The following is a 27759-nucleotide window of genomic DNA, read 5'->3' as shown; positions in this document are numbered from 1 at the left end:
ATAGGATGACATTCGATGAATCGGCTGGTGTTATTGATTGGTTATGCTAAAAACAACAGTCGGCCACAACAAATCCTGTGAATACTGCTTCGTTAAGTGAAGTCCGTGTAGTCGTCTGTACATGAAAAGAAGACTTTCCTCATGTTGTTACAATGTGAAATATCCAAAAATTCTCTGGATTAATATTTGCTTCTTCATTTGAATATAATTCAAACTTACGATCTGAGTTATCCTTTTCCATGTAAATATAATGTTGATATTTTAAAAATGTGCGGGACGTGCAAACCGTAGGAAGGGTTGTACCGTGAGCGATAATGACCCTTAGATCTTAATAGCCGTCAATGCCGTAGTGTTGGTCCAATCAATCAGATTTAATATGTATGCCTTAGCAGGGAAGTCGGAGCAGCCTATTTTGATTATCGAGAAACTCAATTGTAGGTTATTGATAAACTGTCATCCTTTTCATGAGATTTGATTTAATTAGATATATCAATGTCCTGTTTTAAAGCAACATTAGGGTTATTTTGGAATAGATCTCGTAATTTTGAACCACGACCAATTAACAAGAACGATACCTGACCAGATAACCCATCTTCCAATTTCCATACTATACCAATGGGAAGGCATTTAGTCTCGATGGACTTAATATGCAACAGATCCGTTAACACGGCGGTTCATCGGTAGAATCGGGTTTTTTACCTGGAACTCTCCAGTCTCTGAGTTGATATATTACCAGTAGCCCACTGTGGCCCTTTTGGTTAGATAGAATTGAAATTAAGGTTTGGTGTAGTTTTATTCATATGAAAACAGAGTGAATTATTGAATTGATGGGATGTAAAAAAAAGGAAAAAAAAACTTAAATTAAAAGTTATTTATTTATTTAACCATGTTTCAAATTTAGGACTTCAAATCACACTATTAATCAAAATAACTAATTTTAATGCCAGCGTCCTGGCCTAGGGGTAGCGCGTCTTTCCCGTGATCTAGACGTTTCGGATTCGAGTCCTGGTTCGGGCATGGTTGTTCTCTTCCTGTGTTCTCTCTGTGAGGTGCGTGAGCGAGTACCCCTGTAAAAAAGGGGTTGTGCAAGCGAATGTGTGTGCGTGTGCTATCACTCCACTACGCAACAGAATGCATTTTAACTACATCTTATCACCTAACGAAACCATCAGCTAACCTTCAACAGGTCTGGTTCTCCAGGGTAGCAGATAACTCTCTCAGCAGGGCCAAGATCAGAAAAATGGTTCTATTCCTGCATGAAGAGTCACAGCTGTTCAGATACTGACCGCCACTCCTATAACATCGGAAAACCCATCTCACCACCTGCACGACAAGACTTCCACCCAGGCCCGGAAACTCCAACCACCAACGCAGCGCATCCTCAAGCTCAGACAACTCCATTCAGTCCTGCATAGCCCATGACATCCCTGCTCCAACCCAACCTAAAACCAACCATTCCTGCTCTAACCCAGCCAAGTCAGCTCCTCACCAGTCTAACCGAATTCAGCTCGCCTACTCCAATGCAACCCACTGCAGCCTAAAAATCTTTAACCCAGCCAACTACAACTCTGCCAACATCAGCTTCACATCATCAGCCCAATCACCATTACCTCCACATCATTAGCTTAGCCATCTGCAACTCTCACTCTCCATGTCCACCCAACTGTTTAAATAATCGTTAAGATTATAGTCGCAGGGGCATGGAGAGGTGTTAAGTGTTAAGTGTGTGTGCTATCATCATTTGAGCTAGAAGTCAGACTTCTGCCCTTGGGTGCTCAGGGGTCTTTACCCTCAGAAGCTACTGCGCAAAAATTCGGCTTAAAATTGTCCAACGACAAAAAAAATCAATAAATTATTTTATACATAGTGATATACCTACTCTTATCTTTGTGATTCTAACTTCCTACTATTGCCGTTGTACAGAAATGAGATTTATTCTATGTGATTAGTACCCGAAATTATGTGCTTTCAATATTATGACTTTCTTCACGCAGATGTAATATCAATTGATAGTAAATGCATTCCCGATTCAGTATCACCCCTTTCACCAGAATCAAAATTAAGATTTACAGCAGCCTTTATGGATAACCAATAACAATTTTTACAAAGCATCATACTAATGTGAAAATGTTTGATTTCTATATATTTAAAATAATCCAGACCATAATCTAGATACCTACAAACAGACAGTCATTCCTTTGAAGATTATGTTCAAATGTGTTTCGCATATTCTTCAATACAAATCTTATTGCCTCTCAACCTTATAAAATTCTGGACATTGGCCTAAGCCAAGAAGACCTTGAATGGTATTCTATTTTCTTTGTTTAAACTGCACCAAATTTCTGTATCTTGCTCTTTGTGCTCTCTAGTTATCGAATTCACTTGTATTCGAACAGTTAGACAGATCGACTCTCTGTGAATAGATGTTCAAAATGATAGAAGTTTAAATTACACTTTAGGTACCAAATCTCGTATTTAACTCAAATCACTTCGTATTAACCTCTTAACTGGGTAAGACGAAATATTTTGTCATACCCATACACGAACTACTACTGCAATGGGCATGTCAACATTTCTCGTCATGGAAATTTGCCGTATTTGATATTACTTTGCAATTACAAAGAAAAATCCCCATTATGAAATGAGCTGTACAAAAGTTTATTTCCCAGTTAACAAACAAACATAAGGCCAAAAATGTTTTGCGAATTCATGGAGGTTTTAAACGTGGAAATTTGTCAAAATATTGGGATTACATTTGCTGTGTGTCTGGAAGGGCATGCATAGAACGTCCACAGAAACTTGGATAATTGTAGTTTCAAGGTTAATACGATTTATCAAAATTACAGCATTCACAGGGAGTCTTCACGTTTGTCTCATTCAAAATCAATCCTGTAGAAGCTCTAAAGATCCTTGTAGATAATTTCCCCCCTTATACCATTCCACATCCCTGCCCCCAATTTTATGAATTTTTGCATTGTAGCAAAGTATTTACTTCATCTCAATGCAAATTGGCACCTAATATATATAGCATCAAAATATTTAAATCGAGAAGAATATAAAAATAAATTCTGAATTTTATATTTAAGTCTTCAAAAACATTAGGCATCCCTTTTGAATGTCAGATCATTGTATTCTTTGCAGCGTCTTCCATTGTGTTTAGAAATCCGACTCCGATTTTGGTTAGTTTCCCAAAATGCCGCATGTTAACCTTTTTAGTTTAAATATAATAAAATAGCTACATTTTTAAATATTAGTCACGCTATTACCGTCTTTATCTTGCATCATCATGCGCTTTTTTCATGACTTGCATTTTCATGCTTTTAGACATGTGAATCTCGTAACCATCCAATGCTTCAATTTTACTATAAATTGATACAAATACAGTACGAGTACCAATGATAGATCCGATATTACAAATTTTTTCGAAACTACTGCACATATTATAATAAGTCAAACATGAATTTAAAGAGAAATATTATCGCATGGAAAAAAGGCAATCGTTTCTATGGCTGAATGGTCATAGCACTGGTCTCATAATCAAGAGATCGTAAGTTCGAATCCCGTTAGAGGCGATGCGATTCACAGTTTGTGTAAATATTTAATTCCTTGAATTTACGTTTTCCTTTATTTCATGTTCCAGCAGATTCTGGACCTTTCTTTAGTTTACCAGATAAGTATTCTGGAACTTTCCCTGCAAGTATAAAAACAGAAGATCTGTCAGTCACTGTGTTCCGAGTTGAGTTAATAAATTGGTTTAGCTCTACTTCTTGTGTGTCATTGCGTTCCACAGTAAAGTATCTACGTGACAATATACCAAGTTTTTTTTCTCAGTTGCAAATTTTCGATATGCGACCCTCTTGTTACGCAGCATGCACTCCACCTTAAAATGAAGTGTTGGATTGTCTGCGATCTTCAACATAACCTCACAAAAAATCATTGAGACAAGACATTGTTTATGTATCAGCAAGGCAGAAACCCAAACTGAACTTAAAGAACGCCTTTATCCAGCAATTAGAACTACTGACAGAGCGATGTTACAAAATGTTTGGAACAAACTAGATTACAGATGTACCTATTACAGATTGGACGTATGCCATGTACCAAGAGAGTCGCATATCGAACATTTGTCACTAAAAAGCTGTATTTCTTTTTAAATTCGTGCAGCATTTATTGTAATATGTGTAGCAGTTTCGAAAATTGTAAAATCGGGTCCCTTCATTTATACTCGCCCTGTATTTTAATACCTGTGATGTGACAGCTTACCCAAAAAGGGCTTTTGTACTATAAAACAAATTCAAACTGTAATATTAGGCAGATTATTTCTCATTGTACCCAATATTAATATTAAGGAAGATAATGGATATTCTCCAAGAAGATAATGGATATTCTCCAAGAAGATAATGGATATTCTCCAAGAAGATAATGGATATTCTCCAAGAAGATAATGGATATTCTCCAAGAAGATAATGGATATTCTCCAAGAAGATAATGGATATTCTCCAAGAAGATAATGGATATTCTCCAAGAAGATAATGGATATTCTCCAAGAAGATAATGGATATTCTCCAAGAAGATAATGGATATTCTCCAAGAAGATAATGGATATTCTCCAAGAAGATAATGGATATTCTCCAAGAAGATAATGGATATTCTCCAAGAAGATAATGGATATTCTCCAAGAAGATAATGGATATTCTCCAAGAAGATAATGGATATTCTCCAAGAAGATAATGGATATTCTCCAAGAAGATAATGGATATTCTCCAAGAAGATAATGGATATTCTCCAAGAAGATAATGGATATTCTCCAAGAAGATAATGGATATTCTCCAAGAAGATAATGGATATTCTCCAAGAAGATAATGGATATTCTCCAAGAAGATAATGGATATTCTCCAAGAAGATAATGGATATTCTCCAAGAAGATAATGGATATTCTCCAAGAAGATAATGGATATTCTCCAAGAAGATAATGGATATTCTCCAAGAAGATAATGGATATTCTCCAAGAAGATAATGGATATTCTCCAAGAAGATAATGGATATTCTCCAAGAAGATAATGGATATTCTCCAAGAAGATAATGGATATTCTCCAAGAAGATAATGGATATTCTCCAAGAAGATAATGGATATTCTCCAAGAAGATAATGGATATTCTCCAAGAAGATAATGGATATTCTCCAAGAAGATAATGGATATTCTCCAAGAAGATAATGGATATTCTCCAAGAAGATAATGGATATTCTCCAAGAAGATAATGGATATTCTCCAAGAAGAGGGAGTTGGAACAAAACTGCATCGAGGACTGATTAATTTGTATAGAGACGGTGAAGTGCTAACATAATTCATTATTCCAAATTTGTACCAGCTACTATACAGTACAACATAGCTTTCATCTTGTGGAAGAGGCGACATCAATACAAAACAGTCCTGGAGAGAACTTAAAAACTTACTGCAACAATTCTCTTGTATAAAATGTTTTATTAAAACTACTACAATAGTCGCATCAATTTACTTAAAATCGTCCTAAACAATGTAAAATGTAAAAGTTCAAGATAAACAAATTAACTTTGCAAGCTGTTTGACATTTTTGTGGAATTTGTATCGAATGTGACACAATCTTCATATACGGAGGATGCGTCCGATGAGATGTGAAGTTCGGTCTGTACCTCTGCATCAGCTCGATCTCCAGTGGACCTTTCGGACAGCGTCTTCTGCAATCGTCTTTCGTATCTGACTTCCACATCTGGAGGAGGTGGTCTCGCAAAATAATTACAAGGAAAGCAGAAGGTTCTTCTTGAGCATTCGATTAGTGTTGCCCATATTGCGCTGTTGCGGAACCAAAACAATGCTGCACAAGCCACTACCTGTTAGGAGAAGAGATGCAAAGTTTAAAAACGAAGTTAAATTCGCATAAATTAACCCTCTTCACTTGAAAAAGGGATTCGATGCATAATTATTCACTTAATGCATGGATCCGTTTTTTCAGTTTGCCTGTGTAAAGGAATATACAAGTAACATTCTGTATGCATTTTAAACAATTAAGAATAAGTAAGATGTCAAAATGATGTACCGTCTGAAGTGCATGGTAAACGATAGAAGACAGTCGAGTGCAGAGGGTTAAATAACAATTTTGAAGACTATACGAAATGAAGTAACATTAAAATCGTTTTCTACTTTTTCCATCTGGAATTGCAATATGAAACAATTGATAAATGAACTGATGAGGTAAATATTTAAACAGAACCTAAATCAGAGCCTATACCAGAGTAAGCGATATTTTTTCAAGAGTATGCTGTACCTAATGCACGGCACTGGGTTGATGTGAAACTACCTAAAAAAATTTCTCTCCCCAAGTTGGTAGGCAAAAATAGATTCGTTTATATCCAAGTTACTATCAGGCACCATAAATTTGATGTTAGAAACAGTAATGTGTTTACAACTCTTAAGTTCCAAGATATGGCAGTTATCGAAGAACCTTAAATGCAAAAGTTGGTCTTAATAAAGCGCTAATTTAGATAATTGGATTTTTCCATCTTTAATATTAAGAAAGATAGAAAATAATCACAAACCGCTCCATCATCTCGACCTCTTTGAGCTAGATGAGCCATATACAACTTATTACAAGCCAGTTAAAATACGAACAAAGTTATTCTAATTATCCTAGTTACAAGATAACATGGTCAAAGCGTTTTACGCACATGCATACACTTTTGAATGAAGGGTGGTTTTGGGTTCCATCTGCCATGATCGGCGAAGAAATTCTCTAATTCTGCTTATGAGAACCATCGCATAGATAGCCTTGCTATAGGAATCTACCTTAAAAGAACAGGCGCGTTTGCCAAAACAGTCCACTGTAACTCGCAAGGAAGTCAAAGTATCCGATACCTTACAGAAAGCGGAAAGATTGACATGTTCTAAATGAATTAATCTTCGAACCAAGGTTGCTGCTGTAAATCGTGTTCTGGAAAACACTCAGTCCATGGAACTTTCTCGCATACTCTCCAATAAATTTGTCGTGCCAAAGAATGCCTTGCATGGCATTGGTAAACAATAGTTACAAAACATTACCTTGAGTGAATTAAGCATTTTTACCGAATATATCGCATGATCATTATCGAGTTTAATGGCGATAAATCACTGGCATGCTAATATGGTCTATATTTTCTATAAACGGTTCAAGGTCTCCTTTTCTACCTCGTTATTACTGGTTGCCTGCCTCGCAACGCTGAGGCAGATAACTGTCATTTCTTTACGCAGCTGTTAAGATATTCCGAAGGTAAGGTATTCTCGAAGCGTACTGGTTTGGAAGAAAACAGGCTTTGTCGAAACCATGGCAACGGAGAAGGAGAAAGTGAGGAGTAGGGAAAACGAGCGTCCTTGAAACGCCTACAGAAGTTACACAGACCAATAGTATCCAAAAATGAATTTCTATTTTACACACGTTTTTCTCAGCCAATTAAAACAAATTTGACGCAAAACTGCATTTATAGTCGCAATTCTCATTCATAGTCGCAATTTTCATACCAAATTTGATTTCTTTAAGTTACTGCGCTTTTGAATTATCGAGTTAACATATTCCTGAAAGTAGGCTGATAGTCAGCCCGTAGTCGGGTATGGTAGATAATTTGATAAGGATCAACACTAAAGACGTTAAATCTGCAAGCCGAATCTTATCTAGCACAATTCGTTTTGATAATTATTGTGTCAACTTATTATATAGAAGGACTTCCACTGAACAGATTTTACTCAAAATTTGATGGAAATCTGGAAATTGTAAATGGATCATACCGAATTTCGATCTAGCTCAAATCGTCCGAGTTATCTTTGCCACAGACAGACGGACGAATATTTTCAAGAATTGTGTTTTAGATAATGGAGATCTAAAGGATTCATCAAAATCTGAAACCCAATTTCTTGACGACTGCTATAATTTCTCTATAGCACATACGAGAAAGTGAAGAGGTAACGGATAGATTAACAGGGTAAGAGCATGAACACTGTAGTCATGAAGATTCTTAACAAGAGCATTACTCAAGTATAGAAATAAGTATCACAACCAACGGATACCGACAGAAATAACATTTTCGGATTAAGAAATTTTATTACTGTACTCGTAGAATTGCACTTGATCCCTTATTTAATATCCTTGAACCCTACTGAATTATTGGTGATCAGCTGATAAGATTAAATTTCACATGAAGGTTTAACAAGAGCTTTTTGTTACCATTTGTGAGAAGCCAGATAATTTGCGCTTTAAAAACAGTGTTGCTATGAAGATTTCACATGAAAGGCTTGGCATCAATGACCATCAAGGAGAAGCTTCTGCTTTTACAATGAACAATTCAAAGTAACTTTACATTTCCGGAATTATACGCTTCAAGAGGGCATTTAGATGTAAACTTCAAATTATCTCCCAATGGACTAAACATTCCGCTTACGCCTGCTACATGGCCTATGATTTGATAAGGTACCTCAGACGATTTAAATCATATGCCTTAGTTATTTTACATGAAATTCTCTATGGCAGAGTACACACGATAAACTATGGTCTTTTTTCATTGCTAAGATTTTATCTTAAAGTTACTGAAGGGCTCGGAATAACTAGGAAATCAAGCCAATAAATCGCGTTTCACATGCCGATAGTATATAATGCAAATCCAACGGGAATAGTTGGGTTGGCATACTCCTAATAATTGTGTTGTAGCAGACAACGCCTTTCATGGCGCTTTCGTACGATAGTTACGAAATATTCCACTTTAATGTGAAATTTAGCCCTTTCATAGAATCTATGGCGAGTTATTTGGCGATTAAGCACTAGTATGGGTTAATAGCAATATACAAAAGTCGAATTTATATTTTGGACTCGTTAATATTGATCGAAACGAAAATACTAAAGTGCACTTGTAATTACAAAATCCCATGGTTAATTCTATACATTTAAGTCAATGCGTTTTGAATTATCGCGTTTAGATGTTTCTGAAAATAATAACCGATAGACAGTACTCTGTTTTGGATTGGCTCAAAATTTCGTAAGTGTCAACACTAAATGCGAGTGCTGAATTTTATCGATCTAGCTCTCTTGGTTTCGGAGTTGTGTTAACTTATATTCCAACAGCCGGGAAGACAGACATAAGAACCGATTTTGCTCAGAATTTGATAGAAGTGTGCAAGTTTGATGTAAATGCAGTGTAATAAATTTAAATCGTCTAGCTCAAAACAGTTTTGATTTATCTTTGTCACAGATAAACTGACATTTTTCCAAAAAAGCATTTTTCGAACTCGGGGAAAGATTTAAAACGAGGAAATTGGTAAAAATTTGGAGTTCGAATGTTTGACGACCACTGTACTTTATACTAGACGTACAAGAAAGTAAAAACCAAGAAAATAAATTATGCCAAAGATCAACGGGAAATCTCAGGTTAGGTCATGTATCTTCGAGGAATTTTATTAATACAACGTTTTCAAATGGTCATCTGTATCATTTAGTTGTACTTAACAAGGCTATAAGCGACATATTTGAATACAATACGTCACATTGTTTTAAAGTTTGTTTAAGCCTAGTTTTTTTTAAAGCGATTAATGCTTTATCGAAGCAATTATTCCTTGCAAAATCTGGCATATACTTACCACCGACATCGTTATAGCAGGGATGACCACATAACCGTTGCAGAAGGAGACTATTGACAATGCAATGACAACTGCAGTTCCCAGATAAATGACGAGTTTTATCCAAATACTAGCATCCTGAAATAAAGAGGTTTTATTATTAGATTGATACAAGATTCTGTCTTGATTAAGAAGTGGAGATATGCAATTTAACTCAATTTCAGTATGATATAGATGGCATATGGAATACTACTTCATCGTGGAAATTAAATACAACGGGGGTGAAAAAACAATTTTATATTCCCAAATTTTGAATGCTTCCTTTAAGTTGCTTCTATTTTGCAAACTTCAATTTTTTTTTCGTAAGCAGTTATACAGATCGTATTTAAAATTATGCAAAGCACTATTGGACCACCAGTTCACTTCATGTTTTTACCACATCATATGATGACAAGTATTTGAATTCTATACAACCTGCATATTTGCAGTACAACTTTCGCATGCTGTTATATAAAACTGATGAATTTCGGAAACTACAAGTTAAATTAAACTAGACTGAATGCGTTTTATACGATTCGCTCGTTTTTTGCTGTTCGTAGAGAGAACAATTAGAGTACAAGAGGACTACACCTCTTGAACCGGTTGAATATTTATGTATGGGTTTTCACCGAGAGGAATAAAATTTTGAATGCTTCTTCGTATACATATACAACTTAAAAATGCAACGAGTTTGGCGACTGAAATTAGTGTATTTGTATCAAAACCGTTAGTAGTATTTTTCGTAACGCCGTTTTTCAGAATACAAAATTTCATTGACACGCGTATTCAGAAAAAAAAAGATTAAGTTTAATAAATCAAAATGCTAACACGCGATTGATTTTCAAGGTCACGAAATCTATCGTTATTAGACAATAAAGAAATACTGGAGTTGTCAAATATTCGATTTCACCATCTAGATACATTTGAAAACCGCAGTTTTGGAGTATATTTTTTAATGGAAAGCGATGAGTGTTTGAAGATAACGAGTTGTCAAAGACGAGTTCGCATAAGGGTAAAATTAAAGTATAAAGCTTCCAGTTCATTGAAACGAAATCCATTTTTAAAAATTAAGACCGAGTATTTAACCCACCGGAGAAGAACATTGTTTAGAAGACATTCAGTATGCATAAATCAAAGACGCCATGTTGCTTCTTGCTGCTACGTCTAAATATTGGAGTTTATTTACGCCAAGTTGCTTATGCACAGCACAAAATACTTATAAATAAAAGGAGTACCACGTGTGCAATATTTCGAATAACATAACCTACCTGGAAACAAGTAGATTGATGAAGCTTAAGAGCTCAATGCAGAAAACACTGGACTACAACTAGAAGCATTTCCCCTTGCTTTTAGGCTGTTAGTTGCAGTCAACAAATAATGAAAGGAACTGAGAAGTATCATGGATCCTTCCATTAACCGACTGGTTAGTAAGTTTAAAAATAAGTCTTGTCCCAAGGATAGGATCCCATCATTACGTTTCATCTTTATAGCTCTATATTTTGGAGTTAATTTCTTCACGTAAATATGAGCTTACGCAATATATTGAGAGATTTGACTAAAACATTGGTATTGAGTGATAATTTTGGCACAAAGATCTATTCAGTTGTTTAGTCCAGTCGTTAAGATAGTATGTATACTGTTACCAGAATACATGCTACTCACACTGGATAAACATGAATATAAAGATACAAGGAAATCTGGTCGCTAATACTTTCAGATAACAATAAGATTTTCTTACACGAGAATACGAAAAACAAAGCAGGAATGTTCATTCCAAAGTTTTCTTGCATATTATGTCGTAAAGGCCTTATCCATTTTCCTCCCCTTAAAATTGTGGACCTCGGGCAAGGCCGTGATTACTTCTCATGGCATTGGAGAAAAATAATTGCCAAATACCGATCGTTGACGTGATTATAGCGTTTTTTGCAGAATATTTCGCGAAAATGTTTTTGGACGCTTTTTGGTGGCCGATTAACACCAAAATTCGATATGAAAATACAGTTGTCGCAGGATAATGCGCCGAATTTAATAGCATTATGGCCATCTCTTTCGTGTTATTGCGTTTACATGCGAGCGAGTATAAACAGATAGACTTAACCATCTGCCAGATTTGGTACAAAATTCGATTAGTATCCACATTTTAGATGGTATCAAGTTTCATTTGTCCCTTCGCGTTTTTTACCTATCCATATAGACATATTTCCTGTGAATGGATTTCCTTTAAAATTCGATATAAAATATACAAATATGGTAGTAGTTCTATATATCAAATTTTAAACATCTCGTTCAAAGCGGTTTTGGGTTATAGTGTTCATAGGTAGACAAAATACCAAAAATGTATTACTTTAGGAAGGGAGGAGTCTGTAGACATGACAGTTTTGTTAAGGTCTCGTGCTCGACTTTCACACTTTGTTTACGAGAAAGTTGAGAATTTTGAATAGAACCTATGGAAACTAAATTAACGCTCAACCATCAGTGTTTCAAATAACAAAAATATAAAACTATTGATGAAGTAGTACTTACGGGTTCTGCTCCGATTTCTTGATAACCCGATCGTCGATGTATAATATAGTTTCTAATAGCCCCTCTGAGCGAGCGAGGTACGACCAAACTGTTCATGAATTCTGCAGCTCTATTCATATTCCTGTCCGATATGAAATAAAAACTTAAAATAAAAGAATTAAGAATGCCAAGGAATTAACAAATGCAATTTTCGTTAATCCGGTGAGACTTTTATTGAGGGAAAATTCTTGATATGTTGCCATTAGTAAAAATCTTATTTGAATATCTATTGTCCAACTATGTTTGAGAGAAAGATCTCATTAACTTGGTGGTAGAAGAAAAATCTATTTATTCTTTAATATTTTTCATCTTTAAATATATCAGATAACATAGCTTCTAAGCATTAGTAGATTGAATTTTTGAATTACTGTCTTTTTATGCATGTTTAGATAAAGGTCCTCACAATGTTTCGGAGGTATTAGACCAACCTCTTGAATCTACATTATTAATTTCATATTTAAATAAATGAGACCACAATAGCTTCTGAGTAGATATCTTGAATCTCTCATTTCTATTTATGTTCAAACAACTGAGACCAAAATAACTTGATATCAGTAGGAAAAACTCTTGAATCTCTAATATTCATCCATGTTTCAATTAATGACTTTACAATTACTTGGATCTTTAGTATTTTTTATGTTTAAATAAATCAGACCAAAATGGCTTGCATAATTAATATTTTTCATGTTTAAATAAAGGAGATCATAATGATTTGGATCTTTAGTATTTTTTATGTTTAAATAAATGAGACCACAATGCCGTCCATCGTATCAGAAAGAGAATACTGATAATATCGTTCTGGCCATCGTTTTCGGTACATGAGAGTGTTTTATATTATAACTGATATTTTTGTCAAATGACTTTTTTTGCAAGTAGTAGGATTTATTGAAGTATAAATCTCATTATTTTAATAGTACAGCGATTTTCATACGATAATATGGGCTTGAAGACCCGAAAATCAACGATGCGATAGCCCATTCGACGAAAGATCCGCCGTGTATATGGGCTTGATGAAAGTTATATCTTATATTGAGAATCAAATGTCATCTTTGCGTGTAGCAAGTAAATCTGATGAAAGATTTATTCAGGTCTAAATCTCATCATTATATTAGGGCAGCCATTTCCATGGGTAATATCAGCTTGAAGACTGGAAGGTCCATGATTCGAGAGCCTATTTGACGAAGCATCCGCCATGTATACGGGCTTCATGAAGGTTAAATCTTATATTGAGAATCAAATGTCATCTTTGTGTGTAGCGAGTAAATCTGAGGAAAGAGTTATTCAGGTCCGAATCTCATCATTATATTAGGGCAGCCATTTCCCTGGATAATATCAGCTTGAAGACTGGAAGGTCCATGATTCGAGAGCCCATTTAACGAAAGATCCGCCGTGTATACGGGCTTCATGAAGGTTAAATCTTATATTGAGAATCAAATGTCATCTTTGTGAGTAGCGAGTAAATCTGAGGAAAGAGTTATTCAGGTCCGAATCTCATCATTATATTAGGGCAGCCATTTCCCTGGATAATATCAGCTTGAAGACTGGAAGGTCCATGATTCGAGAGCCCATTTAACGAAAGATCCGCCGTGTATACGGGCTTCATGAAGGTTAAATCTTATATTGAGAATCAAATGTCATCTTTGTGAGTAGCGAGTAAATCTGAGGAAAGAGTTATTCAGGTCCGAATCTCATCATTATATTAGGGCAGCCATTTCCCTGGATAATATCAGCTTGAAGACTGGAAGGTCCATGATTCGAGAGCCCATTTGACGAAAGATCCGCCGTGTATACGGGCTTCATGAAGGTTAAATCTTATATTGAGAATCAAATGTCATCTTTGTGAGTAGCGAGTAAATCTGAGGAAAGATTTATTCAGGTCCGAATCTCATCATTATATTAGGACAGCCATTTCCATGCCGGCGTCCTGGCATAGGGGTAGCGCGTCTTCCTTGTGATGTGGCCGTCCTGGGTTCGAGTCCCAGTTCTGGCATGGTTGTTCTGTGTTCTATCTGTGAGGTGTGTGAATGTGCCCCCCTGTAAAACGGGGTTGTGCAAGCGAATGTGTGTGCGTTTCATCTTCATATGAGCTAGAAGTCAGACTTCTGCCTAGGGTGCTTAGGGGTCTTTGCCCTCAGAAGCTGCTTCAATCCCTTTCCGTGGTAACGCGGACACGACATCACCATCAGCCATTTCCATAGATAATACCAGTTTCAAGACTGGAAAGTCCATGATTCAAAAGCCCCTTCGAAAAAAGATCCATCGTGTATACGGGCTTCATGAAGATTAAATCTTATATTAAGGATCAAATATGAGTGTAGAGAGGTAATCCGAGGAAATATTTATTCAAATATGAATCTCATTCTTTAATTAGGACAGCCATTTCCTTGAGATAATATCAGCTTGAAGACCGGAAGTCAAGGATTCGAGATCTTATTCCAGGAAAGATCTGCCGTATATACGGGCTTAATGAAGGTTAAATATTATATCAAGGAGCAAACGTCCTTTTAAGTGTATAAAGAGGTAATCTCAAGAAAGGAATAGTGAGTTTTAACGTGTCATTTTCATTAACTAATCATGGTTTAAAATTGCTGTTTTAAAATAATTCTTCAAAACTGAACGTTAATCGAAACTATTCTATTCTTTTTCCTATTTTGATCTTTCACACCCATTACGAATTCACTTACGAACCTCTTCATTTTATGAAAGCTGTGATTACCACGGAGCAATTTTGTCTTATGGACAGAAGGTTCAAATATTCGAGATACAATTCGATGTAATATTTGCTGTATATACGAACATAATGCGATTTAAATTTGATATAAAAGATGAAAAATCTTTTTACTAGTATGGGAAGTAAAGGTTGACCGAAGGAATTGTTAGCTCATATGACATCTTCATCATCCTACCATAGTTTCAATCTGCATGTTTAGTTCCAAAATATCCTTTAAAATGGAGTATTAATCGAAATAAATTAAACTCATATTTACTTTGATATTTCATGTCCATTATGAAACTCGCCAATTTATTAAAGCAATGATTGCCCCGAAACAATATTGGCTTGAAGACCGAAGATTCAAATATTCGAGATGCAATTCGCTGAAATATTTACTATATATACCAATTTGATGAGGTTTAAAGTTGTGGAGGGTCAATCATCCTTCTACTAGAGTGGGAAATAAAGCTTGAGGGAAGGAATTGTCAGCTCAAGTGACATCTTCATCATCAAACCTTGGTTTCAAATTGCAATGTCTATTCGAATATATCATTTCAAAACGGAGTGTTGATCGAAGTAAATTAAATTCATCTTCATTTTGATCCTTAATACCCATTGAGAACCAGATTTCGAATGTTTACGGTTATTTGAGTCATATGCGTGTTAAAATTGATGATCATTTTAATTAAAATGCGCTTGTGCCAGCTAATATGGGGGAGGCTTGTTTAGGTATAGATTCGGTTTAGGTGTTGGATATTTCATAATACTCTCGAATTACAGTCCTATTAAACTGAATATTCGTTTCATATTTAAATTTTCTGAATGCTAATACTAATATCTTGGATTAAAATCATATTTACAGAGAAGGGCATATTGAATTATCATTATATTTATTTAATCATGCATGAGAATTATGACCTCTATTTCACTGAATATTCGTCCCATATAAGTGTTTTATAAATGCTAATAATAACGTCATTAGTCAAAATCATGTTTGCCGGTAATGCTTGTTGAAATATCATTTTCGTCGTTTAGTCATTCATTTTAGTCATTTAGTCTCGGTTATTTTCTACCATTCTTCATGTATTTTGAAATCGGAACAAATGTCTGGTACAGTATGATAATGTTAGCTCAACGATTTAATACAATTTAACCCTAAACTGGGGACGTGCGGTCTGTGAAACCGCTATCGATGTATTTTCGGTCACCCCTATTCTATTTTTAGCTCAATTGAATGGATTGACCCCGTAGCTTCTTGTTTTGTGATCTTCAATACACGTTCACTTCTTCAACCGATTTCATCTGATGTCTTTTAAAATAATTCAGTTATTTCTTTAAGCGCGGTCTCTAAGACCGCACCTCCCTGCTAGTGCCCCAGTGATAAACAAGGCTTAGCAGATAGCGCTAAAATTTGGGCCCTGAAATATCATCCAATTTACTGATCCTATTATGAAGCAGTGTTTTTATACTAATACATTCATTAGAAAATTTAATTTGAGTGTAAATGAAATGCGGTCTCGTAGACCGCACTTCTCCAGTTAAGGGTTACCCAAAGGATGTTACTATAGTGCACAATATTTTACAATAATTCGCTTCTTCACAAAAGCATATTTACTGTTCGTTTTCGGATTCGAAAATCCTCAGAGCTTTTTCGTATGTGTCAGAATGTGTTTATTTAATCAAAAATAGCAATAAGAGGAAAGATAAAAGGAGGAGATGTTTACATATAACAATAAAGTGAACTCTGATTGTCCGCAAACTTGCGAGGCGTAAAACCTGCGGATAACCAGTAATATTTCCGCTAAATATATTGATTATCAACAAAAATTTTTAGAGAAATTTTTATTTACTTTAATGGGCAATAACATTAAATTATGATGAAAAAAATGGGCAATTTATGTTTTTAAAATTTGCTAATTCACATTTTTTTTACAAAATAATAATTTTTTAGATTAAAACCTTTTTTCATTTGTTATTGAATTTTTTAAATAACATTTTGAGATTAACATCAATAGATAATCTCGATCACATTTAATGATATCATATAAACTATTCTTCGGCCACTCCTGAAAGTTTTTTGTCACTTGAATAACCATATAAGCATTCAATACGCAATTTTAAGTTAAAACAGCACATAGGAACAATACGATGATCACATACATGTGGGAAAAACACTGAATGAAAAAATATCTAAAGAAACAGAAATTAAGGTAAAAGAATTCTCGAAATGCGCTCCTCCTTTCGCATTTCACCCCTTACCGAAGTAAAATCATTGAAATCTGCTAATCTTACGATACTGAAACGAACAGTATAAGCACATAGCAAAATACCATCCTGTGCAAATGAATAAATTATCTAACTTGTTGATGGATACAAGATGAAACTAGTGGAAGGGGTGTCTCCAAAACTTTTTCGCATGCTCTTTAATAAAGATGATATCCCCATCACCCCCTTTTCTCCGCATAAAAATATAGACGTACATTTTTATTTTCAGATTCCCACACATACGAGTTGTGTGCTTTATGATATAATAAAAAATGCATTAATGTATTATGTATATAATTGCATGATATTGATAATCAATAGTTAAGAGACATCGGTCTTGGTTTGAATTTAGCAATTTTATCAAATCTAGCATGCGATATTTGGCGATTTTTTAGGTGTTATTGAACATTAAAATGTGCATCAGATGCTAATAAACAGAAACTAGAAAATTGAAAATGTATTTTCGACTGATTAAATTCGGAACTTAAGATAAAGTCGAAACTGTATTCACAAGAGCTTCGTACCGAATTTCATTTATTTAAGTCATTCCATTTGCCTGCATATAAAAATACAATCCAACAGATAATCTTCTGACCCCTTTGATTTTCCGAATATGGCATAAGTTTAAATTTTAGATAACATTTAGTGAGTATGTTTAATATCTAGTTCTTCACATGTTTTAGTTATATCTTTAGTCTGATTCTTCTGAATGAATGCCAAACTTCAGATGGGGCCACCCAGAACGAATATAATAAAAGTAACACCCCTTAAAATTTTCCAAGTACTCTTACGCTTGTCTGAATAGATTTTTGGTTTTGTGGTGTTTTATGGCACAAAAGCCATATCTGGCCATACTGAGCCAACTTGTCTGAATAGAATAAATGTTTGATGTGAAAATATTAATAGAACTTTCAAACTCCTCTCCTGAATGCATGGATAGTTTAAGAGCAACTTCTGTTAAGAATCTGTGATGTTGCTTCTCGGAGAGGTTACTCTCATAGCAAGGAAGAGACCTGTACAGTTATCCTAATAGCTGTGGTATGGATAGGGCATCAATAACTAGCGGTCAAGACACCAAATTGGTGAAGAGTTTTGTAACTTGGAACAATGAAAGGAAGTTTCTGAATGACAGGAAGATTGAGATCTCCATTAAGACTCGAGATCTAGCGTTTCTTCTAGAATATTCGTTACCGTTTCATAGATACGATAAAACCGAGAGAGATTTAAGGCGGAAAGTAGTGGATAGAATTCTCAGTTTGGAGATTTATCTTTTTACGATTTGTTTGCGCATGTACTGTTGATTCTACTATGTTTTGCCGCTTGTCCTTCATTATTTCTTGTAGGATAAAGTACCGTTGCCTGTTATTGAGATTGACAGACTTTATTTTCCTGCTTATTTTTATTTTTTCTTCCCACAAGTCTTTTCCTTAAGACCTTTGTGTTTGTGTGCACATTATCAATGTTCATAATTAGAGCAATATTTAAAAGTAAACTTGAAACACTATCATGCTTCTTCGGTCTAAAAGCACAAATTTCTAAGGAATGCATTGCATTTAAGAATCATTAAAATTTCTTTATTCTCAGTTTAAAAAACATTGCAAGTCTGAATAATTTATCAGTCAGATAAAACAAAGCTTAAAAGTATTAAAAACTATCTTCAACAGGAAGTCACTATATCTGGGGCAACTTCTTCAGAGCTGCCTTCTGGCTCCGTCCGCTCTCCTCGAAAATTTGGTGGAAGGCAAAAGATGTCCCTAAAATAATCACCAACCGTGTCGAATTCTTCATCAGGAGCTTCTTTCCTTCGAGTTCTCATTTTCCACCAAAAACGGAAAATATAGCCTAAGACCTGTGGGAGGAAAACAAAATTAAGCAGGAAAAGTGAAACAACAAGGACAATAGCAAAGGATTTGCGTCTTTTCTGAATAATCAAAAAACCCTGCAAGCCATTGAAAGGTGACTCGAACCTCTGATCAAAAACGTCATAGCATAATATTTTGTTTGTAACTTGGTTACTTGTATATTTTTACAGCCCCGTGTTTACGTTTTTCAGGTTACGTAAAGAACCTCAAGGTAATGGATTTAAATAGCGAATTTCCGATTACGCCGCCGAGATGGCAATCGCCATGTTGGCGATTTTCATTCCTTAGCAATTTGTCGTTGTGACCGTAAAAATAAACATGTCAAATATTTATTTCTAAAATCTCCTTTTAATCACATAGCAGCAATGATGTCAAAAAATGTTTTTAGAATTGTCCCAAAGCCATGAGTATAAATCGCATAGTTACAGTATTAGAAAGAATGTAAAAAAGGCTTTAAAACATTTCTAAAAATTTATTAAAAGTAAAGTAATAGATGCAAGAAAAACCATTGAAGGTCTTATTTATAAAATTTCACAATATTTAAAAATGGTTTCTGTGAAATAATATGCTCCAAAGACAATGAAAATAATTTCCTCAATAAGTTTTAATCATATTTAATTAAAAGTCTTAATAAAAATCACGATCCAATACTTAACTATCTAACGATTTAAACGAATTTCTCGTTATGTATGCAGCTTCTCACATAATGCTGGAATTTGAAGATAATATACAAGCAGATAAACATTGTTAAATTAGAATAGCCAGGTTGAAAATGAAAGCAATTACAAATCAATGTTTCCCCAAAACATTCTTATAATCTCTAATAAAGTTTTTATCCATCCCCCCCCAAAAAAAAAACGAACCTTGAGTATGGCAAGAGAACGTCTTTCAAGACATTAGCGTTAAATAGGAACGAATTATTAACCTTTTGGCTTGAATTAGCCTTTTACAGAATCTATCGTGTGATCCTTGGCGAATTTTTTGGCGAGTAATCTTTGGAATGCGGTTTGTGTTTATACGCAATCTTCTCATATGACTGAAACCGAAATTTGACATAATACAGTTGTAGTTACGAAATCCCATATCAGATTTGATATATTTAAGTCAGAGTATTTGATTTATCATATTTACATACTTCTGAAAGTACCGATTGAAAAATGATCAAGACATCGTTGGTTTATAGATAGATAAAATTAGATATATAACTCGTTATTTCGTAATTATCGAGTTAGTTTATGTTCAAACAGTTTGACAGATTTTCTTTTAATAGATTTTGCTCGAAAATTGATAGAAACCTACAAATTTGATATAAAGACCGTATATCAAATTTCAACCATCCAGGTCAAAGCAGTTTTAAATTATTTTTTTCACAGACAGACAAATATTTTCCAATCATGTGTTTTTCGTACTTAGTAAGGTTTAAAACGCGGAGATTCGTCAAAATCTCGAGTTCGAATATTCTAACGATTACAATACTTTCTTTTGTGGTGAAAGCTACGGGACACGAGTAATTACTTTTCTCTTGTAGTCTTGTTACTCTGCTGCGAACCACACTTTATACTGTATATACGAGAAAGTAAAAATGAAAATTAATTTGACTTTGGTTGAAAGATACCACTGCTTAAAGGAGTTTCACATAATCGAGATTATACGTATATAAATATTTAAATCAAAATGACACCTAAAGACAGATATACTAACAATTGAGAAAACAAGGCAGGTGCCGACAATGAAGGCCAGAGCAATTTCCATATCATAACTGCTATTTTTAATGTATGAAGATACCACCATGATTAGGCCGCTTACAAGGAAAAGGAAACCCACTATTGTCGAAACTCTCACAAGACAAATGTTATCTGTCTGAAAAGAAAAATTCATATAAAACTACATTTTATATATAGAAATAAAAAAAAGTTAAAAATCTACTTATATTTAACTTGATAAATAGTTGCATAAATATAAGTTTCATCCAAATCATTTAGCACTCATTGGTTACAAGACAGAATTTATTGTCCACTAAATACACTGTACAAATGTGACTGAGTTCGAAATAAATTTTAAAAAATTCTTATAAAATAAGTATATTTTTGAAATTTTGAAGAAGAAAATAAAAACTCCTACGAAATATAAAAACGATTAAATTAGAAGCGGAAAGGGTAATTTAAAATTTAATTAAATAACTTTTTTTTAAAAAATGGTGCTTTTTTTTGTGACTAAGAATGCATTTAAAAAATTAAAGACAGTCGCTTCTTTACCACAGAACTAAACCACGTAAACAGGGCTGAAGTCTAAAAAAGGTTACAAAGCAAGAATAAACATAAATATTATTATAATTTATATTATCTAATTTCTGAGCTAAGAAAAAAGTTAGTTTAATCTTATCTTTGAATATTGTTTTTCAATTGATAAATTATTTTAGAGTTTATTTTCATTATTTAACATCAAAATAACCATATTTGTTTTAATGAAAAAATTGCTTATTCTAATATTCAAGAATTGCAGAATAGAGAAACTATTATTCTAAACAAACAAGAATGCATTAGTTTATAATTTATGAATCTTCTTTGGTAGATTTTACAGAACTTTAGAATTTGAGAAAATAGCAGTGGTAGTTGTAAAATATCATTAAAACGTATAAGATGCAAAGATAAAAATAAAAAAAGATTAAACAAGTTCCAAACGGTTTTGAATTCTCCAAAAATTAAAAATATTGATAAAAAAATTCATATTTTCGCCAAAACTCTAGTATTGAATTCTCATTTACCTTAAAAAGACAATGCAACAATCGCGATATTATTAGTGCTGGATATGGTAAATTTCCTATATATCTAGATTAATTAGAACCAGACATGATCCGTACAAACAAAAGAAAATTTTATAAATGATTACAATGATTTATTCGAAAAATAATGATATTTATTTTTAACGAATTACTTAATAACGATGAGAATAACATTTACATTTTCCGTATCTGAAGTATCACTGTTCCAGGATAACCAAGTCAGATTGTTCCCGTTTTCACCAGGAAAATTCGTTACCGCATATGTTTCTTCTTGTAGAATATTCGAATAACTAAAGTTCGGCGAATTCGAATTTTACACTCATGTTTCTAAGCATTATATATTTTTTATTTTTAAATGAAAGGGCATGAAAACGCTTTAAAGGAAGATTATAAATATTCACTAACACGCAGATATTATGGTTTGTTTAGAATTATTTCATCAGTGCCTTTTATTAAAGAAATTAGTTTTTTATTTCAGAAAAAGTATCGAGATATCTTTATTGTAGAGTCTGAAAATAAAGCTATGGTGTTTTAATATGTTGTTTGTAATTCTCGGAGTTAAGTAACTTTTCAAGAAAATAGAAGATAAACGATTTTAATCTATGAATTCAAAATAATCGGCCTGGAAAAAAAATAATTATCAATTTTTAATCATGGCAATTATTACAAGTAAACTTAATCTTTATATAAAATGTAAAATCAATAACCAAAGCATTTATTTCTTTGAGTGGTTGAGTATTTTGTCAAAATGATTCAATCATGCGACTATTTGAACGACAAATATGAATTAACGGAAAAATTTTTAATCCATTATCCGATAATGCATCATGAATTATTGGATATTGGTTTAAAATTCGATAAGCTAATCACTTTAAGCCTATGATTTAATAGATGCATTTTTTAATGCAGTCCTTTTTGTTATAATATTTTGTTTATAATATCTTGCAAGCTTATTTTAAAAATTAGTAAATTCCACCTTTTAAATAATTAAGCTTCGATTAATGATAATTACAACACTTAGTCCAATAATACTTTTTAAGTATTCAGATACACATATTAAGTCTTTTTCAAATTTATTTAGCAGAACATGTATGGATTTTCATTATTCCGATACTTTAGAGCAATATTTGAATTGGATATTTTAATTTATATTTCTATTGCAATCATCTATATAGCAGTATTTTTTTTTTTAGTTTTTCTTTTCATTTTAACTAAATTTAAAAAAGTTGAAAAATGAGTGCTAAAAAGTTATGATACTTAAAATAATTTTTAATCATCTGTTCACTAATTTACATAGTGATGAAATGATTGAGGCTCTCAATATGAAATCATTCTGTTAGAGCGCTCCGATTTAAAAAATATAATGTTATATTTTCCTTAAATTTTTTCAAAAATTAAGATAGATAAGATGGCTGTGCTTAAAAATCAATATAGACGATGCTATAAATAGGAATGAATTGGAAGATCCGCATTTTAACAAGAGATGCTCCACCATTTTTTCCGTTATGTTTAAAAGGCTTATGTCAAATTCTACTATAAATGTCCCTGTCTCCATTCTATAAAAAAAAAATTAATGTTTCTCGCAATGGTACTAAGAATACAAAGTGCTCTCAATGTTTTTCCTTAATTACCAAAAAAAATAAAATAAAATAAACAATTGAATATAATACAGTAATTTTTTTTTATTATGCCATAGTTATGTTAAATTGTTTTTAGTATGATAGATGGTGCAATTAATTTAGAAATACAGATTTTATATTTGATTGTTATCAAAATAGCGTCAACGAAGGCATGGTGAAAATAGGGCCAAAGACGTCCACGCTTATCCAATATTACTCTACTAGTTTTTTTATTTTATTTTTGTAACTTAACTATTCTTTATTAACTTACTAGTATCTTAACTATTCTTTTCTAGTTACATAAATAATAGAGCATTTTGGGTAGTTGAAGATATTGACAATTATAACAAATTCTGAGTCTAGTGCTACAGCCGAAATGTTGGACAATGCTTGGTGATAGTTGGAATACCTCCTTCATATTCTTCGAGTTTTAAAGAATACTTATATTGACATTTGCTCACGCAAGTAATTTTATTAGAAACTTTATGAATACGTTTATAATATATTGGAACAACCATATACCAAATTATAATATTTTTTTTAACTACAACACTTTTTTATAATCAGCAAAAGTCTTTACAATTATTCTGTGCATTTGCAATTAAGCAACATAGTATTAAGAAAAAATTTTTCTTGGAAAATTAATATTTAGTCTCCATTACACTTACATTTTGTCTAGATGCTAATTGTTTAACAATTTATTTACATTCAATGACAGTACACGTTTTGATGAGTTACGAAATCTATTGACTACAGACGTTATGAAATGGTTTAAATTATAATTTATGCTATATCATCTATTGCGAATTTTAAAATATATATAAAAAAAGCAAAATATATTCAATGCACAATATAATTATTACTTCAGAATGCATGCGATTTCAATTCTAATTTCTGCTATATTATCCAATGCAAGTTTTTAAGTATAGAAAAAAGAAGACAAAACATGTTCAATGTACTATTTAGTTATTACTTCAGAATGCATTATACATTTAAAAACTAAAGCAATTAAAAATGATTGCATCATAATAAAATATATAAATTTGAATGTTATCATATGCATATCAACTGTAATAAATATGAATGCCAAATCATTTACATTTACAAACGTGTTTACATACAAGTTAAAATAATCATACATACCAAACATCCAAATTATTATTTTGATTCGAAGTAATCTCATTTTTAAATGATGAAACGTTTCGATAAAAATACTTACGCTGTCGTCATCAATTGATTCCTGCCCAATTCGAGGTCTATTACTTCTAAATAATCTACTGCGTTGTAATTTTAGTGGACATAAACAACTCATTTTGGCAACCAATAATCGCTCTTGGAAATGCGATCATTTTATACACTAGCTAAAGCAGTGTTCCCAAGAGGCCAACTATTGTGAGCAATAGAAAGTCATGCTTACTTCAGAAAGATCACGTGATCGAAATGGAACAATGGCAGTTAGTTGCTTCGATGAGACAACTATTTGCTATTGTCCCCTTGAGATCATGTGATGTTACTGAGGTAGGCGTGGCATTCCGTTGCGCGAAATACTTGGCCTCGTATGAATACAGCTTGAATGAGGACCATTCTCGCCAATTTCAAGCATGCTTCGTAATAAAAATTCCAAATATTTCGAGTTAGCTTAGTGATTAATTTATTTTACTGATCGAAATTTACGCCGGCGTCCTGATCTAGGGGTTCTGATATGGGCGTCCCTGGTTCGAGCCCCGTTTTGGGCGTGGTTGTTCTTCCTCTTCTATATGTGAGATGTGTGAATGTGCCCTCTTGTAAAAAGGGGTTGTGCAAGCGAATGAGTGATGCGTGAATAGTCAAGTCGTACTCTTGGCCCAAGTTGGCTTTACGATAAAAACAAGAGGCGCTCCCCCTTAGGCTTAAATCGACTGTCTTTGAACAGCGGGCTTGTCCGTGGCAAGTGCCATAAGAAACAACAACAGCATGAGGACCAGTATCGCCAATTTCGAGCATTCTTCGTAATAAAAATTTCAAATATTTCGAGTTTGCTTAGTGATTAATTTATTTTGCTAATCGAAATTAACGCCGGCGTCTTGGTCTAAGGTTAGCATGCCTTCTCTGTGATCCGGGCGTCCCGGGTTCGAGTACTAGTTCAGGCATCATTGTTCTTCCCTGTGCTCTATCTTTGAGGTGTGTGAAAGAGCCACCCCTCTGAAATTGGGTTGAGCGTGTGAGTGTCATCATCATATGAGCTATAAGTCAGACCTGCCTTCATGGGCCTTTACCCATAGAAGCTACAGCACAAACTCGGCTTGAAATCGCTGACTTGGTCAGCGGGTTTGTCTATGGCGAATGCCGCAGGTAACAACAACAATAGAAATTGACTTTTAAGAAAGCATTAATCAGTTTATTTTCACTGTTATTTTCTCGTATATGAAATACAAAGAAAATACAGTAAACCTCTAAAAATTAGAGTACCAGATTTTGACGAATCTCTACTTTAGAACCTATCTGAATTCAAAAACCACATTTTTGAAAAATGTGTGTCTGTCTGTGACAAAGGTAAATCAAAAACGTTTTGAGCTAGATGGATGAATTTGGTATACGGTCTTCAAATCAAACTTGTAGATTTCTGTCAAATTTTGAGCAAAATCTATTCGGATGTCCTAATAAAAGTTAACCTAACTACAAAACGAAAACAGTTAGATAGATAAAATTTGGTACATAAAATGAACATTTATAGTGTATACAACTGCAAATTTTGAGACAAATCTAACAATGGGTTGATTGACTTTCGGTCTGAAACTTTCAGAAACGTGTAAATGCAATAGCTCAAAAACGCAATGGTTTAAATACATCAAATTTGATATATAATTATGTTGCTATAAGTATAGAGCTAAATGTTGCTAAACATGTTATGTTTCTAAAAGTAATTATGTTGCTGAAATATTTCTTTCAATCGGTTGGGAAAAACGCTTTCAAAGCATAAATTTGATTTTCGTATACTATTAACCGTAAGCCTGACCTCCCCCCCCCCCCCGGGTGGCACCTCGAAATGAGGATGAGATGCTTCCGGCATGGTGGTTGGATTTCGCCACCCTGGAGGGTACACTAATAGGTGGGGGATCTGACTCCTCCCATCGATGACGGGACGTACTTCCTTCGGGGAGGGTTGTACCGTGGCCGGTGACGGCTTTTAGGACTCAACCACAGTTCCCACCAATGTTGCTGTTGCGGCGGTCCGGTCATTCAGTTTTTATGATTTAAATCCGTGTGCCTTCGTGGCGGGTGGGAGAGTTAGATGGCTGACTAACCGTAAGCCCGAGAATAATCTTCAAAGGTAACCTTGCCAAAAATTCAGAAAAAACGGGAAAATCACCTAAAAAGTTAGTATTTCCAAATTTTTGTACATCAATAGTATGCAATTCATTCTGTTGGATAACATTTTACTAATGTTTATGCGAGAAAGTTTAGGGGAGATCACTATCGCTAGTTTGTATTAAATTCTAGATAAGTCACTCTAAGAGATTATAATTCATTCTTATCTTAGACTAGCTTTGACAGTCCAATTTTGTTGTACTTTCAAGGATTGTAGTCATAACGAGTTTTCCTTATGATTCAAGTCTATAGTTTATGGATTACTTGAAATGATTAAGTAAAAGAAATATTATTCCTTCACTCAAATGTGTGAAAATAAAATAAAAGCTGTATAGCATAAGGTTATTTTTCTTTTTCTCGTATGCAAAGTATAAAAAATGAAAATGAATGTAATCGTCGAAAAAAAATAATCAAACTCGAAATTTTGACGACTTTCCTTGTTTTAGACTTCTCTAAGCCAAAAAACATAGTTTAAGAATAATTGTCTGCCGATTTGTGAACACAATCATTCAATTATTTCTCCAAGCTAGTATGATTAAATATGGTATATGAGCTTTACATCAAATTTGTAGATTTCTATCAAATTTTGAGTGAAATCAAATGTATGCATCAAATGTATCAAATTTGTAGATTTCTATCAAATTTTGAGTGAAATCAAATGTATGCATCAAATGTATCAAATTTGTAGATTTCTATCAAATTTTGAGTGAAATCAAATGTATGCATCAAATGTATCAAATTTGTAGATTTCTATCAAATTTTGAGTGAAATCAAATGTATGCATCAAATGTATCAAATTTGTAGATTTCTATCAAATTTTGAGTGAAATCAAATGTATGCATCAAATGTATCAAATTTGTAGATTTCTATCAAATTTTAAGTGAAATCAAATGTATGCATCAAATTTGTAGATTTCTATCAAATTTTAAGTGAAATCAAATGTATGCATCAAATTTGTA

The 27759-nt window shown here is 33.5% G+C and overlaps 2 protein-coding genes across 3 annotated transcripts; both read right to left on the bottom strand.

The window, feature by feature from the left end:
- Positions 1 to 5472: 5472 nt before the first annotated feature.
- Positions 5473 to 12354, bottom strand: LOC129976377 (uncharacterized). Its single transcript, XM_056089910.1, has 3 exons — positions 12173 to 12354; positions 9632 to 9748; positions 5473 to 5868 (listed from the first exon to the last, which is right to left on the bottom strand). The coding sequence occupies exons 1-3, from the start codon at positions 12287 to 12289 to the stop codon at positions 5566 to 5568; spliced, it is 537 nt and encodes a 178-aa protein (XP_055945885.1). The 5' UTR covers positions 12290 to 12354; the 3' UTR covers positions 5473 to 5565.
- A 6406-nt stretch (positions 12355 to 18760) lies between these two features.
- On the bottom strand, positions 18761 to 24824 carry LOC129976539 (uncharacterized). Of its 2 annotated transcripts, none has more exons than XM_056090163.1 (3): positions 24672 to 24824; positions 20753 to 20911; positions 18761 to 19038 (listed from the first exon to the last, which is right to left on the bottom strand). In XM_056090163.1, exons 1-3 carry the CDS (start codon positions 24762 to 24764, stop codon positions 18847 to 18849), a joined length of 444 nt encoding a protein of 147 aa, XP_055946138.1. In that variant the 5' UTR covers positions 24765 to 24824; the 3' UTR covers positions 18761 to 18846. The 2 variants fall into 2 exon arrangements, with proteins under 2 accessions (XP_055946138.1, XP_055946139.1); XM_056090164.1 differs by lacking the exon at positions 24672 to 24824 and adding an exon at positions 24316 to 24425.
- Positions 24825 to 27759: the final 2935 nt, after the last annotated feature.

Source organism: Argiope bruennichi, chromosome 7 (assembly GCF_947563725.1).
Source record: "Argiope bruennichi chromosome 7, qqArgBrue1.1, whole genome shotgun sequence".
Classification (NCBI taxonomy): domain Eukaryota; kingdom Metazoa; phylum Arthropoda; class Arachnida; order Araneae; family Araneidae; genus Argiope; species Argiope bruennichi.
This window is presented reverse-complemented; position numbering and strand designations above follow the sequence as displayed.

What these genes read in the sequence shown, in the direction of transcription:
- LOC129976377 (XM_056089910.1), bottom strand. Translation starts at nt 12,289, where the DNA reads ATGAATAGAGCTGCAGAATTCATGAACAGTTTGGTCGTACCTCGCTCG. An exon ending in AAGAAATCGGAGCAGAACCC is followed by an intron (nt 9,749 to 12,172) that starts GTAAGTACTACT and finishes TCTTTATTTCAG; the next exon opens with GATGCTAGTATTTGGATAAA. An exon ending in CTGCTATAACGATGTCGGTG is followed by an intron (nt 5,869 to 9,631) that starts GTAAGTATATGC and finishes TTCTCCTAACAG; the next exon opens with GTAGTGGCTTGTGCAGCATT.
- LOC129976539 (XM_056090163.1), bottom strand. Translation starts at nt 24,764, where the DNA reads ATGAGTTGTTTATGTCCACTAAAATTACAACGCAGTAGATTATTTAGA. An exon ending in AATCAATTGATGACGACAGC is followed by an intron (nt 20,912 to 24,671) that starts GTAAGTATTTTT and finishes TTTTCTTTTCAG; the next exon opens with ACAGATAACATTTGTCTTGT. An exon ending in CCTGCCTTGTTTTCTCAATT is followed by an intron (nt 19,039 to 20,752) that starts GTTAGTATATCT and finishes TTCCTCCCACAG; the next exon opens with GTCTTAGGCTATATTTTCCG.